This window comes from Jatropha curcas, chromosome 8 (genome assembly GCF_041381405.1).
Source record: "Jatropha curcas cultivar XTBG-Jc1 chromosome 8, XTBG_Jcur_1.0, whole genome shotgun sequence".
NCBI lineage: Eukaryota > Viridiplantae > Streptophyta > Magnoliopsida > Malpighiales > Euphorbiaceae > Jatropha > Jatropha curcas.
The window spans coordinates 8,707,371-8,726,291 of NC_143158.1; the positions used below are offsets into that span (position 1 = coordinate 8,707,371).

The window sequence follows — 18,921 nt, forward strand, 5'->3', positions numbered from 1 at the left end:
TGGAAGTTTCTTTGAGCTCTTGATTCTGCAGAGTAAGTCACAAGTGATCTACATGGAGGAGGTGCCCTGAAAATGTAGGTTAGGGGCAGATGAGTTCGATTGTGGAAGCCTCATTGCAATAATAGCATTTTGCTTACCTTGTATCAGATTGCAGCAGGATAACACATGAATGGGATTGGTGACTTCAAATAAAACCACTTAAGGCTACGCATCTTGCGCTGGATGTTTTGTTGTTTTTTTCTTTTTGTATATTGGGGAATTGTAAAGTTGTGAGGTATCAACAATTGAACTCCATCCAGAGTTTTGCGATTTGAGGGCAGGTATTCGATTGTTGAGCTGTCAACTTTTGAAGTACTGGAAGAGGAAATCTCAAATTCAAGTTATTGCTAACATATTATCAGTCTAAAGTTGCAAATTTGCTGCATATACTATGAGACTAGAGTCGAAGGAATATTCGGTCCCTGGTAGGGATGAGAGAACTTTTCTTCAGGTTCAGGGTATCCTCGCAGCCAAACAACCTTATAAAAAGCAAAAGAAAACGAAAAAGCAGAGACCCACCGTGCAAATCTCATCACATACATGGATAAGGTAGGGGACCAATAAAAACTACCAAAAAAATATATCACAGAATTATCATACTTTTCTTTCTATGTCTCGCATCTTAATATCTAAACCAAGAAAGAAACTATATTCACAGGGCTAAAAGATGGCTGCCTTATTTGGCTCTCCACCATTTCTTTCCCACCCACTAACAAGAACTGCCCACATATCATCATCATCATCATCACAAACACCTCCACCAAGTCAACCTCCACAACCGCAATCACAATCACCACAACTAAGCACAAATTTATCAGAGCAGCCAACACCAATACCAGTCAAAGTGCAACAACAAAAGCCTACGACCAAAGTTGAAACCACAGACTGGATAGCTTCCAACTTGACACGGCGGTTTGGCCTCGGTGCTGGCCTTGCTTGGGCTGGCTTTCTTGCATTCGGTGTTGTTTCAGAGCAGATTAAGACCCGCCTTGAAGTTTCACAACAAGAAGCAAATACAAGGTCTTAAATCTGACTTATCATACTTTTTCTATCTCATTATATTATATTCTGAAACTTTTGCCAATATATGTATAATACAGTACCACCTAATGCATATACGTACTCCAATACAAGTAGCTTGTATACGATTGCATTATTAATTACTGTTCATACCGTAGTCTTGAAAAATGTTGCTAAATAGATATGCTGTTCTACAGAGATGTTGAGAAGGAAGAAGAGGTATTACTGCCTAACGGAGTAAGGTAAACACTTCAATCATCAATTATATATTTGACTAACGTTTGATAACCCCTAATAGAACGTGACATAATATATTTTTAGTATAAACATTAGATTAGAAATATTATTGATTATATGATATTACGTTTCACTACGACTTATCAAATGTTATTTTGGTTCGTAAAAACTCCTGATAACCTTAGACTTTTTCTTTCTTGGGTGATTTACCTGAAATAGAGTAATTTTGTAACAGGTACTTTGAGTTGAGAGTTGGTGGTGGTGCTTCTCCAAGGCCAGGGGATTTGGTGGTGATTGATCTCAAAGGAAAAATAGAAGAGAGTGGTCAAGTGTTTGTTGATACATTTGGAGACAAGAAGCCTTTGGCTTTAGTAATGGGGTCAAGGCCTTACAGCAAGGGAATATGTGAAGGGATAGAATTTGTACTGAAATCTATGAAGGCAGGAGGGAAAAGAAAAGTTATAGTCCCTTCTAATTTAGGGTTTGGAGAGAATGGTGCTGATTTAGGTTCTGATGTGCAAATTCCACCATTTGCCACCCTTGAGTACATTGTTGAGGTTGACAAAGTTTCTATTGCACCAGCTTGATTTTTCCAATAGAGCAAACAATTAGTATATAATTAGCTTCTGGTTCAAAACATTTTAGATTTTCCTTTTCCTTTACTTTTTCATCTCTCCATTTCTTTCCATAAAATAAGTTGTAAGAAAATAACTTGCTGTAAAAAATATTTAAGTCTTTTATCTCATAAGACCATAAAAAATATTAATAATAATAGAAATTTTATATTTGAAAAATTTTATTCTTAAATATGAAAAAGAATGCAAAAAAAATGTAAATTATAAAAACCACCAATGGCCGGTAGTGGTAGCCAATGCTAAATGTTGACTGGTGGTAGTGACTGATGATTAATAAATTAAAAAATATAAATTTATAAAATTTATCAATGTTTGAAAAATGTTTCTCTCGAAACTGAAAATTGTTTTCCTTAAAAAATGACTTAATTTTCCTTTGACCAGGAAAATATTTTCTATTGACTGATTTTCCTGAACGCCTCATGCAACGGAAAATTATGGAATATATTTTCCTGCAAGTTATTTTACGGAAACAAACGGAGTCTTAAATACTAATTTTTTATACCAAGTCAGGAGATCAAAGAGGAAGCATTCTCCAAGTTGAAAAACGGATAAAAATACTACAACCAAAAGAGTTCCAAAAATATACATTAAACAGGAATGCACTGTATTCACTACCAAAATATCAGACTTGGCATTTACAGTTACTTGATTGCCTTTCCTTCTGGTAAAGAAATTGCATCAAAAACTCTGTTTTCTCCATCTACTTAATCTTTTTACATTTGATACCTAAAAGCTAGTTGTCACTTGTATCTGGTATGATTCCATGAGAAATCATATCACAAATTCGCAGAACAAAAAATAATTAAATAATTAAAAAGAATATGCATGGATACAACGCAAGTAAGACTACTTCGACTTAAAGGTTAAGCTCTATAGAACTAATCAAAACCTGACTATGATCCTTACACCAAATAGGAAGACATAAGATTCCAGCTAATTTTCATGTGGGTTGGCATTGATGCCACAAAACGGAGAAGATCTGGCTTTGCGCTAAGAGCAGGGTGAATATTTTCCGATTTCTGATTTAAAATATCAAGGAATTTTGCAATATTTGGAAGTACAAATTCCCTGCAATGGAGATGTAACAAGGGGACTTTTGACAAGACGCTTCCCTTTTGAACGTCTATACCTTCTGGTCTCCGCAATTTGTATGGTTTCCCAGAAAATGGCTCAATATCAACACGGGCCATTTGCTTCCATCTACGGTGCACAAACCAGCCGTACTTGTAATCACCAACAATTGGTGTCCCGAGAGCTTCGGCACAATGCACACGGAGCTTTGTAAATATTGAACAAACGAAATCAGATATGCTTCAAACCATCTTAAGAAGGAACAAAATACACAAGGAATCAAACAAATCCATGGAAGAGAAAAGAATCAACCACCAGCATTTACCACATAGATCTAGAATGTAGCAGAAATATCTTATCTTCACAAGTTCATTCAAATGAAGCCCATCACAACCATGGAGCGGAGGCATTGATATGAGCATAAGCACTTCTTGCTTGCTTAATTTAGATGAGGAATAAAAGTAAAAATACTAAAGATCAGCAAAACACAAACATGGGGGACCCTCAACTTATACATCCTAAATTCTGTGCCTTTTGAAATTTATAGCTCTCTCATGTTTCACTCATTATTATTTTCTCCAATCCCATAACCCATGCTTTTAGAAATATTTATTGTATTGGATATCCATCACAATTCTATCCAATATTTAACCAATTGACATTTTAATGCAAAAGCCATACTTTAATTAGCATTTAGCCTTTGCTTGAGCAAATCATTGGCAGCTTCTTTCATTTTAGCAGTGCCAATTACATCAAATAAGGATAACCATGTTAGTAGTACCTGATGCTTTCGGCTGGTGAGTGGGCATAGTTCAACCCATGAGCATCCATTTATTGTAGGACCTAACACTCGATATTGAGTTAAAGCCTCCTGGGATGCTTCAAAACCTGAATTCTGAGCCAAGACGATTCTCTCAGTCTTCCCATCATTCAGAAGCACCTAAAATATGCAACAATTGATTTAATTAAAAACCTCATTATGCTTCAAGATATCCATTTCACCTTCCAGCAAACACACACACACACACACACACACAGAGGGAGAGAGGGAGAGAGAGGGAAAGAACCTTTGAAAGTGGAGCTCGAATCAAGCCTTCCTTTTCCTCTGGAGAGCCTATAACCAATGCCCAAAATCGTTGACATTTTGCTTGACATGCATCATTCCAATCCTAAATTGCCAGACACATATTATAGTTCTAAACCAAAAGGTGGAAGCAATAACCATCGATCCTACTGTATTTTATATAAAACATCGACTGTCCAACACCAGTAACATAAATACCTTAAAACGGGAACTTGGTTTCTTTTGGTCACTAAATAACCATTGGAGATGATCAACACTTTCTTTTTTTCGGCCCATTAAGATGAGACCACTGCTTTCTCTGTCAAGGCGCTGCACCTGGTAAAAGTATTTGTATGCGAATAACTACATCAATAGTTGGAAGACATATAAGAATAGCAGAAACACTGATTTAAATTTGAAGAAATAGAGAGACAATTCAAAATTTTAATATTCATATTTAGACAAGTACTTTAGAAATGAACTTAAAGAACAGCCACAGTACAACTTCCTAGAAGCTTACCAACTTAGGTCCCTCATTATAATCGTAACTCAAAGCTGCAGCTGCCAATGCATCCATGCTATTGTGAACTGGAAGATTCCCCTAATAAAATTAAAACACAAGAATAAATCAACAAATGTAATAAAATCATGTAAAGGCAAAAATCTTTCAGCATATGCAAAATACTAGTGATTCTAACCTTGATTGGCAATTTTGGGGGTTTGTTTAGCACGATTATAGCAGAGTCCTAAAAATTTGAATAAGAAAATGCTAAAAGAGTTAGTAATATATGAAGAGAAGAATACAACAAAGATTTCAACATATGCATCCTTCAAGCTAAAACTAGCATATTCATGACATGCAGAAGTTTTTTTAGAGAAAAGGAACAGAAGTCAAATTAAGACATACCTTATACTTGACGAGCCTCTGTAAATATTCAATCTCATCAGCATTTGGATATAAAGTTCCACTTGGTATGGTGTCAAACCTCTTGGAAATCCTAGTCTCAGCTACCGATACAGGTATATGAACTTTTGCCCCTACCTCCATGACATCACTAGGCTTAATCTGTAGGCAAGCTGTGTTGTAGAATATTAAACCCATATTGCATTACATAAAGTTCAAAGAGAAGTAGATAGAAAAAATAGAAAGAAGAAAATTTAGCATTAGTGATTATGTTCACATGTATACCTTTCTCATAAATGTTTGCTCTCCCTGTTCTATGGGGCACTCCATTTGAACCTAGTAAGAAGAGGGATTGGAAGAGGCAGATCAGGATAATTAATCAACACAAACAAACACATACAGACAGATATTACATAAATTTGTACTCACAAGGCCCTTGTTAAAATGTGATTGTATCACAGAGTCTAGGATTTCATCAAAGTAATATTTGACCCAGCTAATGGCAGTCACACGGGATGCCTCTGAAGTCTTTCCAGGCAAAGGGAGGCCAGGGAATGGGGGTAATGATAAAAGCTGCCGCGGCTTGGGTCCATCTTTTGGAGAGCCCAAGTAAGCAACATTGTTTGAGACTCTAATGATTGGTTGAGCATAGGCAGGGGCTGGTGGAGCTATCCTTGAGTAACTTCTAACTTTAGATAGCACTCGCTTGTAATGAATGTTCTTCCACATTGTTGTGCATGCCAAAGTATGCAAGGTCAAAGAGAGTCCTACAGATACAGAAAAAGGAAAATGAAATTCTGTTTACAGCCCAAGTGGCCAATATTCAAACCATAACTGTGTGTATTATGAGGGTTCTAAGCTGAATGGCCAATATATAACATGGTCGTATATAATGGCCGGTGAATTCAAAACGATAATAACACATTCTAAAGGAATCTCTGCCGTTCTCTGCACTTTTTCTAAGACTTTGAATCAAATCAAACGTGAAAAGAGATAAATTTTGGGGCAAAAGAGAATCAATTTCTCTTGAGAAAAGATTAGCTAACAACAATTGAAGAGGGGGGTATAAACCAAAGATTCACAGAACAAAAGTAATTGCTTCCTTCTCTACTGTACGAGCTTTCTTTTCTCTTCTACCTCTTCAAAATTTTACGTTCTCTGTCTTCCTAATTTCCTGCTTTTTCCTGGATCTCATGGAGTCTTGAATTATCCACAAAAATTGATGAAATCAAGAAAAAAATTGAGAAATTACAAGCTAGTGTTGAATTTAGACATTGAAAGAGAAGAAAAGGCCGGCGTTCGGCTGCGGCGGTGTCGTTTAAAGACAAGGACTGAGGTCGATTTTTAGCGAGTAATACATTTAAAATACCCTGAACATAATATGAATTCCATCCCATTTTGACCTTAACCCCCAAATGATTTGAAAGTTTTGAAATAATTGCAACCTAATTTAAAATCATAGTCTAAAAAATAATAAATAATGAGAATATGGGTCCCACACAGTGACACAAGTTTAAAGTTTAAAGTTTAAAGTTTAAACTAACTTAAGCCTAAATCTATTGACAAAAACGCACCGTTTAAATTTGGAACACATTAAGTGTTCTTCTTCTCCCCTTCCAATGTTCATAGAATGAAAACCCAAAAAATCTCAAAATTTCTAAACTTAATTTCTCTATCCATCAATAAAGTCCCCACTGAGCTCCAACAGGAAACTTATAATTCAGCCTTTTTTTCCCCTATGCTTTTCGATTCTATTGCCATAAACCTTAAGGAAAAGATTGAAGCATCTGCAACTCCTTATCCTCCAACCCCATGAAGTAGAATCAAATCTCTCTCTTGCTGATGACAGAATCAATATAAAGAAAAGGTTCTACAATTTCATAATTAAATTTTATTTTTTAAATTTTGAAAAATAAGAAAAATCACCTAAATTTGCAAAGAAAGAAAAGTCAAACAATTCAAAAAATAAAAAAGCATAAAACCAACCTCCAAAAATACAAACATAGATTATATTGTTATTGTTTAAAATGAAAATATATTTTTAATATTTGAAAAATAAGAAAAATCGATCAAGTTTGCAAAAGATAAAAAGAAAAAAAAAAGTTTAAAGTAATTCAAAAAACACAAACTGATTGGTTCTTTCAAACACAATGAATCAAATTATACACCTACCAGCCAATGAAGTAGCCGAATCTCAAAATGAATGTAAGAATTCCATATTAAGCGCGAAAGAGAACTATGGAAGCGTAAACCCAACAATATAGGCACCAAGAAGTGAAGATTTGAAGAGAACCAAAAAGAGAATACGAAAGAATAACCCAAAAACAGATGCGTATAGGTGCTTGTCGAGCCGACCAGTAGCAAGTTGGCGGATGAAACTCATCGGGACTGTCGTCACGAAACAAAGTAAGAATTGAAAAGTACCGGGATCAGTATGCCGATCGCTGCAGCCATAGCCTCCATATCCACGGTGCGTTTTGCCTTTAGGTTTGGGGTTGGGTTAGTTTAATCCTAATGTCAGGCGTGGGACCCATATTTAAAATGTTTATCGATTTTTAAGCAATAATTTTAAATTGGGATGCAATTATTACAAATCTTATAAATTGGGATAACCAGTGGGTTAAGATCAAAATAAGATACAATTGATACAATATTCAAAGTTCAGGTATTTTAAATGAACTATTCATATTTTGTGTGCTAGGGAGTATCAAGCAGTGGGTACCCTTTATTCTTTTTTTTTTGGAAAATTCACAGTACAATTTCTGTAGTTTGTGAAATACAACTAGTCCATCCTTGTCTTTTTTTAATTATATCAATTTGTCCCTATGTTTTGCTTTCGCTATACTGCTAGGTCCTTCAGTAATTTTTGCATAGTTTCCATTAAGTCAACAAGAAAATAAAAAAGTTAAAGAAGAGATATTAAAATATTATATTAAAAATTACAGTAGGGTCCCACAGTTTGAAAAACACAACTAGTTCATCCCTGTGTTTTTAAAAATAAAAAGGGTATTTTCGTCATTTCATAGGGTACTTAACGAAAAAAAAAAAAAAAGCAAAACTTAGACGGAAGTAAATTACAAGGATATTTTAGTCTATTTTCTAAAAGATATGGACGAGCTAGTTATATTTTGCAAACTAAAAGGATTGTATTGTAATTGTTAGTAAACCCTATTCCAAGGGACTATCTAATCTGGCTCGAAATTTAATCACAGTTGACCTAAAGGTGTGTTTAGTGGGGATCAAACTCGAGAGCTCTTTCTACATGCCCAAACTGCATTGTCAACTGAGCCATAACTCGTAGGTTGGGTACCCTCTATTTTTTGTCTAAGTATACTCACATATGACTTATTATGTTTTAAAAACTAAAATTTTAGTATCATATAAATTTATCTTTGTTTTTATGAAAAAAAAAATTATAACACCCTATATTATGTCCTAAAATTACAAATTTTAATGGTATTACACACTTCTCCACCTTATAAACAGTAATTTTTGTATGCAAATTTTAATTTGATACTCTCTCGATTCCAAAAAGATAGTTCAATTTCTATTTTCACTGATTAAGAAAATAGCAATTATTATGGTTAAAGGATATTTTTATTCATATAGCTTTTTTTATTATGCCATCTTAATTAATACATAAGTAATTATTATATTGAAATAATAAGTAAGAATTAATGAGGGTTATTGAAAATAAGATAAAATTTAATAAGAGTATTAGAATAATAGTTATTGAACATTAATATTATTGTTATATAAAAGAATAATATATATTGAAGGATATTAGATTCCTAAATAAACTCTAACTAACAGATAATTCAGAATTCCCTCTATCTTTTATCCTACTATGGTTATGTCTCTCCTAATATATATATCTCCAACTAAATCTAGAAGGGGCTTAATTCACAATTCACAATTCTTTTACTTCCATAAATTTTGAGAGTTTAACAGGTATAATAGACAATTTAAAGATTAACTATCATATATTTTGAATAAACAAAAAAAGAAAGATGGACTATCTTTTTGGGATAGATGGAATATATTGCTAATACAACTTCCAAAATAATAACTTTCATATTTTCAACTATTTAATATTATTTATTAGACACTCTAAAATGTTAGAGCATTTTAATAAACTGATTTTATAAGTTAAATTGTTTAATAGGTATAATTTGCTAAATTAAAATATTTAATTTAATATGTAAAAATAGAATGTGACATCTTGATCCAGCTAAACGGTCCTAAGAGGCGAGTAGAGCAAAGTTCCTGGCAAGCTTGCAAGGCTAACTAGGGTAGTTGAATGTAGGACATAGAAATGAATTATATCATACATTGAAATGAAATAAATAAAAGTGCCCTTTTGATGAAATGAACCGAAGAGTTGGAAGAACTCCAGAGTTAAGTGTGCTCAGATAAAAAATCAGTCGTGACCCAATACTCACATTAATTTGATATCCAATCCGGTTTTTAAAATATTGGGTTCAAGTGAAGAAGATCATCTCTAATGCTAATATGGATTGTGATTGATGTGTTATATGAGATAGAAATGTGAATGATAATGTGAATGAATGTCTATTTTTAGACATTGAATTTTAAAACTCTCTCTCTAATGTATTAGTTTTGAATCCTCTTTCATCATATTTTTTTTCTCTTTTTTGTTGGTGCACAATTCAATGTGCAACCAATCACTAGAGAGCAATTGAGACACCCCGAATTTTTATTTTCGAAAACTTTCGAATTTTTAATAAATCAAAAATCTCGATTTTCAACTAATGGGCTATATATATACCAAACAATCTCAATTCGAGCCCAAAATTTTACGAGTCAGGCCCAAGCCCAAATAAAATATCGAAAAGAAATTTTGAATCGTAAACGGTTAAAATTTTTGAGAATAATACGAAACCCCGTAATTTAATCTATTATGAATATATATAAAATCATTATCCTAAAATCAAATATTGTTACTATAAATAATTTTATAATTATTGAGTAAATGGAGAAAATATTACGAAACCGAATTAAACGGTTAAAATAAATTGAATCAGGCCCGAAAATCAGTTTAATTTGTCGAGAACCACCCAAATAATCCGAGAACCGAGGGAAAAACTTGAAAATCAAGCGAAATGAGACCAAACCACTAAATCGGACCAAACCGGTTTGAATCGAACCGGAATGGCCTAGAGTTTGCTAGAAACCGCCTTACTTTTTTTTTCCTTTCTTTTCTTTCTCCTCTCCTTCTTCAGGCGCGCGACAGCCTCCCTCCACCCTCTCCCTCCGTTTCCGGCCACCGCTCCACGAGAGCGAGATGGCGATCGTCTCCGCTAGAGCTCCTGGTCCGTTTTCCGACCTCCTTCCACACTGGCAGAGTCTCCAGTGACGCGAAGCGGGACTGTCTCCATCGACAGTTCTCCTTCTTCGATCTCCGACGAGATCGAGCAATTCCGGCGACGTCAACACGAAAGGCAGGCGTCGATCGAGTCACCTCCACCTTGTGAGTGTTTCTCCTCCATTAATTCCGGCTACAAAGCTTGAAATGGCGAAATCACCATTAATGGCGGCACCAAGCTACTGTCGGACTAATTCAGCCAAATGGAGGGCCAACCTCGCACAACCGACATCAAAACGGACTCCTCGATGACATTTGAGTGGGGTGGCGTGAAGAAGGGTCAATTCTGGGTGGCCCCAACTTTTCCGGCCACCGTGGACGGCGGCGGTCCGGCGAGGCACCAGGGACAGAATGTTCCTCTCTTCGCAAGGATCTTGGAATCGTCGCTTGAATTTCAATTGGTATGCTCTAAGACCAATTTCCTATTTTGGTATAAATTCTAAACTTAGTGATCATTAGTCAATTAAATTGAAAATTTGAATGAATTGATTCATATATCATATACGAGCTAGGTTGAGAATGACCTATTTTGATGAACAACAACTAATTTGAATAATTGAGAACATTTAGATAAACTAGTTATAAGAATTGATATATATATATATTAGTATATATATAAGGGCGAGTCGAGCTACTTATAATTAATTATAATTATATATATAATTAATTGGATAAAAATTAATTGAATTATAATTAATTGAAGCATTTGTTCTTATTGGCTAGTATAAAATTTAACCAAGGTATAAAAAAAAAAAAATGTGACGTATTAGCTTTAAGCAAGAACGAAGAAATGAAAGTAATTGAAATTAACTTACTGATATAAGTTTTATTTGATTATATATGTATTAAAGCTTTCATTTGTTTGGTAATTAGCTATACTAGCTAGTTATAATTATATGATGTAAATAATGATTGTCATTATCATTGAAACATAATTGTTGTGAACTAATGGTTGAGCGTTGATATCGTGGTTTTGGGAGGAGGATGGGGTCTTAAATTGATTGATTGCCCGATGGATGGGCTGTGTGTACTGATTGATAAATATATAATAATACTGTGTTATCTAAACAGGTGGATAGTCCAAATTATAGGGGAGGTGCTGCCGAAATTTCGTTAGAACTTGAACTAGTTTTAATTAATAACATAATTAAAAAGTTTATTTAGATTAATTCTATAACCTAATGCATAATAAACAGAGTGCTCTAATTATTTATTTATTTTCCTTATTATTCATTTAATTATTTAAGTATTTAATTATTTTCATTGTTACTGTTTATTCTTATCATTGATTTTATTATTGTTGTTTATTGTTAATGGTAATTATTTAGCTATTTAATTGCATTTGAGAATGAATGTCCAATTGTGCATTGCATTACGATGTCCAACTGATCAATATGTCTGCATTTGATTGCAATGTTTGATTAATTGTGTTGTGAAAATGCTGTGCTTTGTTTGTGTGGAATTGGGATGAAGTGGACCACCATGGGTTTGTGAGGACGGTCTGTGATATGGATCCTGAATACGATATGATACTTGACCGTCGGCCGGGAAAATGGGAGATCGGCGCCCCCTTGTGCACCTGATGATATAGATTATATGGGGATTTACAGGATGGCTACTTGTTGTTGCGCACCTGATAATCTAGATTTGATTGTAGCCCGCAGGGTGGCCTCCTGTTGTGAGCACTTGATGATCTAGATTGGATGGAGACCACCGGGTTGCCTCCTGTTGATATGGAAAAGAAACGAGAGAGTAGAAAAACAATGAGAGGACTGGTCAGTGAGGATTAGACCAGTTGGCCGTATGGGGGATCGGCTCCCTGGTGCACATGTACGAGAGGGCGAGCCATGTGTGAGGACGGGTCGTTGGGGTTTCAGGTGGTGCCACTGACTAATTACCACTTGCTTGATTACTTGAAGGTGACATTACGTGTGAGTGCTGGTATGTGCCATTTGTGTGACTGGCTGCGTGAGCATATAACTAGTCGAATGACTAGATTGAAATGTTTACATATTTGTGTGACTGCGTGTGTTGTGCAATAATTATTACTCCTTAGAAAACTCACATGTCTTATTTGAATTTTCAAGAAGTAAGTTTTTCTTTAATCCGATTTAGGCTATGTGTCTTCGGCGCAGGGCAATAGAGAAATTTTTATAGTGCCATAATTATTTTACTATGTAATTATGTGTATAAAAAAGCCATGTATACCAAACAGTTAGTGACTCCGCAGTTGTAAAAATTTACATATATTTAGTTGTGTATTAACATAGACAAATTAATCCTGTAAGTCCATATTAGAATGTGATGTATTGTAAATTGGGCCCGAACTTTAGAATGCTATAGGAGATAAACTTGGGCCGAGAAATAATAAAATATTGAGGTTTATTGTTCATAATCATATGGGCTGAATGTTGAAATTTATACCGAGATATTGGATTCTAGTGTTTCAGGTTGACTACGGGCCTCGGGGGCCTTAAGCTTACCTGGGCCCTAGTGCCGGTCCGGCCCATGGAATCGGGTCGTGACAAAGTAAATGCTCATATGGTCTAAGAGATCCTCTAGAAATAAAAAAATATAGTAGACAATGTCTATTTATTTTATTGACACCTCAGCTTGACATCTTAATGCCTTGTTTGGAGGAAGGAATCATTAAAGTAAAGTATAGTAAAGTATGGTACGAGAAAGTATTTTAAACATCTTTTTTGTGGTTGTAGGGAAAGTATGATAAATGAATGTTTAATAACATTATTTTATTTGGTTTAATGGTAGAGGAAAGTTAAATATAAATATTACGAAAATGCTCTTATCATGAAAGATTTATAAATATAATTATGGGTAATTTTGAAAATTAAATTTTTTAACTATACTTACACCTCAATTCGAAGCGTTGAAGATTAAGGTGTTTAAATGCGTTTTCAACCTCTCAAATAACTTTTAAAAAACCATAATCTCTCTCAAACTCTCTTTCCAAACGACTAAATAATCTCATTTTGCCTTAAATTAGTATACTCTGCAAGCCTATCAAATAACCTTCATCCAAATAATCTGTAAATAGACATCAGCATTAGAGAGTATTTTTTAAAAAATCTTTTCATTTTTTTTATGTGGCAATTAAATAAAAATAATATATACATAGTCGTCAGCGTTATAGAGTATTTTTTAAAAGTCTTTTCATTTTTTTACGTGGCAATTAAATAAAAACAATCTATATTTACTTTGGATACCCTCCTATGCTTTTCCAATAAATTGGGACCTCGCAAACTTTGACGCCGAAGTTACAACGTTGTTTTAGTCCTAGCCGCACACTCTCATTCTTGAGACGAAGCGTTTTTATATTAAGAATACAATGAGATAGTAGAACGCTCTTATTTTTCCTTCAACCAACCACCATAAAGACAAACCGGACATTTACATATATTGCAAATCACAACATATTGCAGAACGTAACTCTTATCCAACAATGGGAACCGTCATCGACTCCCACTTTCTAGCTTTCACTGCCATCGTCACTGTAACTCTGTCTCTTGCTTTCTTTAAATTTCAATGCTTGTTTCTGTTAGTTCCTCATCGTTGGGTTGTTTTTGTAGGTGGGATATCAGTTTCTGTTTTTCGTAGTTACTGCTCTTCTTAAGTTTGATAAAGTTACCGACTTTGCTGGTATCACTCTCTATATACTTCTTCCAAGACTCTGCCTTTGTTTTTTGGTTATTCAAATAATACTTTTGTAGACTTGAATTTTCATATTTTCTTGAGAATTCGGTTAATGGGTTGCCGAGAAATCAAGTTTTCTTTTGATGGATTGCTTAGGAATGGCAGGATAATTATGAGTGAAGTGATCTATTATTGAGGTAATAATGTAATTTGCATAGATTTTAATTCTGTTTGGTTTTTTGTTATCTCAGGAAGTACTAATTTTGTTATAATTGCTGTGTTGACTCTGGTTTTGAAAGGGACATGGTATTTCAGGCAGGTAAATGTCGTTATACCCGGCTTTCTCTTCCAATTATGTCTTCATATTGTCCTTCTGGGGTTTACTCATAGGCTATTACATTTTGGGTTCAGATGTTAGGTTGAATTTATTTTTTCCTAGAAATTGATTGTTGACTCGATTTCTGCTTTATAAAGTTAATTGCTCAGACTACATGGTTCGGTATCTCAGAAATAGTATAACATTGTCTGTTATGTTCTTTTTCGGCTACATTTTAGTTTTGACTGCATAAAATACATGTTCCCCCCTCTTTTTAAATTAAGTTCATCATTTTAACTTTTGCATTGTCAGTGTTGAAGAAAAGGATTTTTTAGGAGTGGTTGCTAAAATTTGAATCCCACCAATAGGAGAGATTGGAAAAAAAATGAAAATTAACTTCTATTTTGCCCTAAAACATTGATGATATATGATCTTGTGAAGAAGGGTTTTTACGGTTTCTGCTGCTATTCAATTGAGTTATTTAATCTTTATTGGTCGCTTATAGATTATTTTTTATAAGAAAATCCCTTGCATACTCAATTGTAGTTTTCTACGTTTTAGAAAAATGTTATACTTATGCAACTAAAGAACACTAGATGGTTAGCTGAAGATAAAAATGCTGATGATAGAAACTCTAGAAAAGTGTCAACAATAGAAGAACTAGACCTTCAATTATTACGTCTGGCATGAATGAAGTTTGTTTGTTATATTGAGATCCTAATATAACTCTTTGTTTTGTTCAAATTTCTCTATTAATGATTTGGCTGTTCTATTTTTCAGGTAGTCTTGAGCTTACTGGTGGTAATGTGGGGTCTTCGCTTGGGATTGTTTCTTTTAATGAGGTATTGATGATGTAGCATTTTGTTTAGCTTTTTTTTCACTCGCTAAACATATATCTACTTGATCATGAACTAGAATTTTTAGGATTCAGATGGTTGCATGGGTTGATATGTATTTGATTTACAAAATTACAAGATTGGTATATGGACATTACTTTTTGGTTTATTAGTCTTGTGAAGTCAATAGATTGCTAGCATCCAAAAAAATTTGATAACAAGCTACTTTTGATGTCTATGTGGGGTAGTGCCATTTCTTTTGCAAATTTTGTCTTTCTCAGGATTATACATAGAGCAGTTTAGGGATCCGTGATAGCTTTGGATGGTTGGATCCCATAAATGGTGATTGGAAGACTGAAAATTGCCCAAAGTATTATTACCAATTATGTCTCACAAAACTCCTTGAAAAATATGAAAAAGACCGTACCATGGATGGGATACTCTAGGAATTGATGGTCTTGGAATTATTATCCACATCTGAAACTTATAGAACACATTTTGTAGGTTAAGAGTTGTTACTGTCTGCAAAATAGCTGCTTAAAAAACTTATGATACAACACTTGTGGAAACAATTTTCACTGTGAAGATGGATAGTCCTAAGCTCCATACACAGCGTTGCATACATGCTTAATAACACTTCGTTAAAATATATTTCACTGTGAATCAACTGTTATTGGTCAGTGATTTTTCCCCATATCATGCATATGATCAATTATTCAACCATGAGGTGCAAAAAGATTCTTTTGAAAATAATAATTTTGATGTCCGGACAGAAAATTATGGGCATATTCATGCTTATGCAATGTGAGGGTATCTATAGATTATGTATTTATGTATGGGGTCAAGTGAAATCATGAGTGCTGCACATTAATGATTTATCCCTGATTTTAGTGACGTAATGCTCTAAACAGGATTTTGCAGTGGGGGGAGGATAGACGCTTTGATGAAATGCGTAGTAATTTGGGAAAATTAGCAGTTTTCTGGATATTTCAGGTTTCTTTTGTCATTCTCGATTTTATCTTTAAATCAACTGTAGCTTTGCATTGATTCTCAATGCGATTAAACTTTGACATCTGAAAGTAATTTATCCATCACTTGGTCCATTTTTTTCCTTCTCTGCAGGCTGTGTGGGTTTGGACAGTGAGTTTACCTGTAACAGTGGTCAATTCAAGTGATAGAAATCCTTCTCTTCAGGCTGTGGATATAATTGGCTGGGTTATGTGGTCTGTGGGGGTTTCAATTGAAGCTGCAGCTGATCAGCAAAAATTGATATTCAAGAACTCTCCAGAAAATAGAGGGAAATGGTGCAATGTTGGATTATGGAAATACTCTCGTCATCCGAACTATTTTGGCGAGGTTTCCCTTAATTTTTATTTTAATACCACTCTTTTGCAATTAGTTCCACCATTGACTTCTCATAATTCCTTTTGTAAATTGTGATCAAGTGACACTACTTACAAAACAACTTGTGAATTGGAATTTCCTAGTTTATGCATATTTAAATGCTTAAACTGATTTTGATTATAAAATCAATAATAGTTGGGTCTAGTTTCCTACTTCTTTTAGGTTAATCTAATGCTAGGATAGTATATCGTAGTTGCTTCGTTTGGATAGACAATAAATTAATAAGATATGAACCTCAACTGTTTTTGTACTTGTGGCAATAAGGACTGGGTTCTTTCTCATCAAACATATTTGAAAGCTACATTTGATATTTCTCCATTTCACTCAACCTTTCTGAAGTTCCTGTGCAGATTTTCCTTTGGTGGGGAATTTTTGTGGCTTCTACACCTGTGCTGGAAGCTGCTGAGTGGCTTGTAATCCTTGGGCCAGTCTTTCTTACATTGTTGCTTCTTTTTGTTAGCGGCATACCATTGCTTGAGGTTTGTTTTTCCGCTCCAAATGTTACTGTTCATTGTTCACTACCATCAATCAAAATGCCTAGACTTAAAAGCATGAATGGAAACAGGAATCTGCTGACAAGAAATTTGGCAACGTGGCTGCATACAGGATGTATAAGAGGACGACTAGGTTAAATGTCTTTTCTTCTGCTCTTCCTTTCATTTTAAATGAATTTGGAGGATAAACTAGCCGAACTTGATTTATTCCATTTCAGCCCACTCATTCCGCTGCCCACCATAGTCTATGGGAACTTGCCTTCATGGTTCAAAACAATTTTCCTTTTTGAGTTTCCTTTATATAGTCGCAATCTTCCAGTTGAGGGGACAACATGGTGAGACTGCTATACCTCTAATAAATCTTTCTTTTAATTTTGAATGTTAAATTCATTTTATCGTTTTGTTAGTTGGAGAATTGTTTTAAATATCTCTTCATAGCGTCGCAAATTTCAGATTTCCTTTTTTTATTGGTTGGATAAATTTGATTGCTCATTCTTCTGGTTTTTACATTTCTTTAATTCGATCCTATTTGCTTTGGGGTCTCACTATGTTGCAAGTTACATGTATCTCTGCTTCAGCTTCTGTTGCATATGCATTCTATTTTGTACTTAAACTTTATACTTTACTGGAATTTTAAATTAAGTCTATAGAAGCTCAACTGCTTCGCGAGTATAAGAACCGAGAGATAGGCAGATAGCAGCTATTCAGCATCTTGGTTTAATTGAATTGCTGTTACAATAGTGTTGTAGCCTGTAGGTTAACTTATCTGCTCCTGTCAATATTCTTAAGGTACGTTTGGATTGATAATGATGTGAAATGAAATGAAGTGCCATTAATATTAGTGTTTGTGCTTGTTCTCTTGAAATATAAACTGCAATTCACATCTGTTTTTAAATTGACATGTATATAATACAACCTCAATGTATACTGTATCTGAGCAAAGGGAAGATATGTAACTTATGCTGCAATGTAGTTCAAGCGTTCCTTTTCCTTGTTTCGAAACTTTGTTTTGACATTTGCTTTCAATTTGCATTGTTTCTAAGGCATTCACCACTTGTGCAAGGTGTAGAACAAGCGGAGGAGTCATCGACGAGGGATTGAAGACGAGTTAGAATTTGATTCTCTGGAGTTGCTCTAGTTTACAAATCACCTTTAAGCTTTCATTAATTAAGCCTTATCAAGTTAACTTTTTCCTTTTGTCTATTTTCCTTGATAGTTCATTTTTCCCCTTTTGATGTATGTTAATTGCATAGTTCTCCCTCCACTTTGATACTCATTCTTGAATGAAAGCTTTTGTGATGCCCTTAATTAGAAGGTGCTTTGTTATATGATTGGATGACTAGAAAATGAAAGCAAATTATAGAAAGAAGACATAAAAAAAGAAAATCTCTTTGACATGTTGGTCGACCCAAATGGGGATGGGAGGCTCCCTCTCTCTGAAGCCTTTTGATACCAATCAGGTGGTTCTAATGTGCAAAAATTCCCATCTAGTACTGAACTAATTGGATTGTTTTGGCTTTATTAAAAAGAAAAGAAGCAAAGATTGACGACAGCTTTTAAAGTAGTTTTTAGTATTTTAATTAGTTGAAATGCTAAATGTTATTTCTTGATAATGTTCAGCAACATTTAGATAATTCATGTAACGTTAAACTTTTAGTATTTTATGAAAAACTACTCAAACAACTAATAACTAAATAAATAACTACTAAAATAGCTAAATTTGCCAAACATACCCAAAACACTAAAAGATAGTTCAAATTTCTCCTAGCAAAATGAGTATAAAAGATAATTATGCTCATGTTGAGCTAGGGTGTTAAATTGGTAATTGGACTTTATTATTATGGTTTTGGTACAATAAGAAAGTT

At 34.2% G+C, this 18,921-nt stretch overlaps 3 protein-coding genes across 8 annotated transcripts; 2 read left to right on the forward strand and 1 right to left on the reverse strand.

The window, feature by feature from the left end:
- Positions 1-586: 586 nt before the first annotated feature.
- Positions 587-1,935, forward strand: LOC105631060 (FKBP-like peptidyl-prolyl cis-trans isomerase family protein). The gene is made up of 3 exons (XM_012213056.4): positions 587-1,059; positions 1,257-1,301; positions 1,532-1,935. The coding sequence occupies exons 1-3, from the start codon at positions 707-709 to the stop codon at positions 1,881-1,883; spliced, it is 750 nt and encodes a 249-aa protein (XP_012068446.1). The 5' UTR covers positions 587-706; the 3' UTR covers positions 1,884-1,935.
- A 554-nt stretch (positions 1,936-2,489) lies between these two features.
- On the reverse strand, positions 2,490-7,479 carry LOC105631061 (RNA pseudouridine synthase 3, mitochondrial). 5 transcript variants are annotated; one of them, XM_020678144.3, is made up of 10 exons: positions 7,394-7,479; positions 5,399-5,736; positions 5,255-5,305; positions 4,973-5,131; positions 4,764-4,811; positions 4,586-4,666; positions 4,285-4,428; positions 4,070-4,171; positions 3,784-3,942; positions 2,490-3,208 (listed from the first exon to the last, which is right to left on the reverse strand). In XM_020678144.3, the coding sequence occupies exons 2-10, from the start codon at positions 5,696-5,698 to the stop codon at positions 2,834-2,836; spliced, it is 1,419 nt and encodes a 472-aa protein (XP_020533803.1). In that variant the 5' UTR covers positions 5,699-5,736; positions 7,394-7,479; the 3' UTR covers positions 2,490-2,833. The 5 variants fall into 5 exon arrangements, with proteins under 5 accessions (XP_020533803.1, XP_012068448.1, XP_020533804.1 ...); XM_012213058.4 differs by having other exon boundaries at positions 7,142-7,467; XM_020678145.3 differs by lacking the exon at positions 7,394-7,479 and adding an exon at positions 6,222-6,888.
- A 6,160-nt stretch (positions 7,480-13,639) lies between these two features.
- Positions 13,640-18,382, forward strand: LOC105631062 (uncharacterized). Of its 2 annotated transcripts, XM_012213060.4 has the most exons (10): positions 13,644-13,866; positions 13,943-14,012; positions 14,258-14,325; positions 15,103-15,164; positions 16,070-16,151; positions 16,281-16,514; positions 16,913-17,041; positions 17,128-17,189; positions 17,275-17,391; positions 18,100-18,382. In XM_012213060.4, the coding sequence occupies exons 1-10, from the start codon at positions 13,816-13,818 to the stop codon at positions 18,155-18,157; spliced, it is 933 nt and encodes a 310-aa protein (XP_012068450.1). In that variant the 5' UTR covers positions 13,644-13,815; the 3' UTR covers positions 18,158-18,382. The 2 variants fall into 2 exon arrangements, with proteins under 2 accessions (XP_089581459.1, XP_012068450.1); XM_089725333.1 differs by lacking the exon at positions 13,943-14,012 and having other exon boundaries at positions 13,640-13,942; positions 14,306-14,325.
- Positions 18,383-18,921: the final 539 nt, after the last annotated feature.

Coding starts and splice junctions, on each gene's coding strand:
- LOC105631060 (XM_012213056.4), top strand. CDS start 707: ATGGCTGCCTTATTTGGCTCTCCACCATTTCTTTCCCACCCACTAACA. Junction 1,060..1,256: donor CAACAAGAAGCAAATACAAG/GTCTTAAATCTG, acceptor GCTGTTCTACAG/AGATGTTGAGAAGGAAGAAG. Junction 1,302..1,531: donor TTACTGCCTAACGGAGTAAG/GTAAACACTTCA, acceptor ATTTTGTAACAG/GTACTTTGAGTTGAGAGTTG.
- LOC105631061 (XM_020678144.3), bottom strand. CDS start 5,698: ATGTGGAAGAACATTCATTACAAGCGAGTGCTATCTAAAGTTAGAAGT. Junction 5,132..5,254: donor AGCAAACATTTATGAGAAAG/GTATACATGTGA, acceptor GCTTGCCTACAG/ATTAAGCCTAGTGATGTCAT. Junction 4,429..4,585: donor ATAATGAGGGACCTAAGTTG/GTAAGCTTCTAG, acceptor CTATTGATGTAG/TTATTCGCATACAAATACTT.
- LOC105631062 (XM_012213060.4), top strand. CDS start 13,816: ATGGGAACCGTCATCGACTCCCACTTTCTAGCTTTCACTGCCATCGTC. Junction 14,013..14,257: donor TAAAGTTACCGACTTTGCTG/GTATCACTCTCT, acceptor TTGTTATCTCAG/GAAGTACTAATTTTGTTATA. Junction 16,152..16,280: donor CAGTTTTCTGGATATTTCAG/GTTTCTTTTGTC, acceptor CCTTCTCTGCAG/GCTGTGTGGGTTTGGACAGT.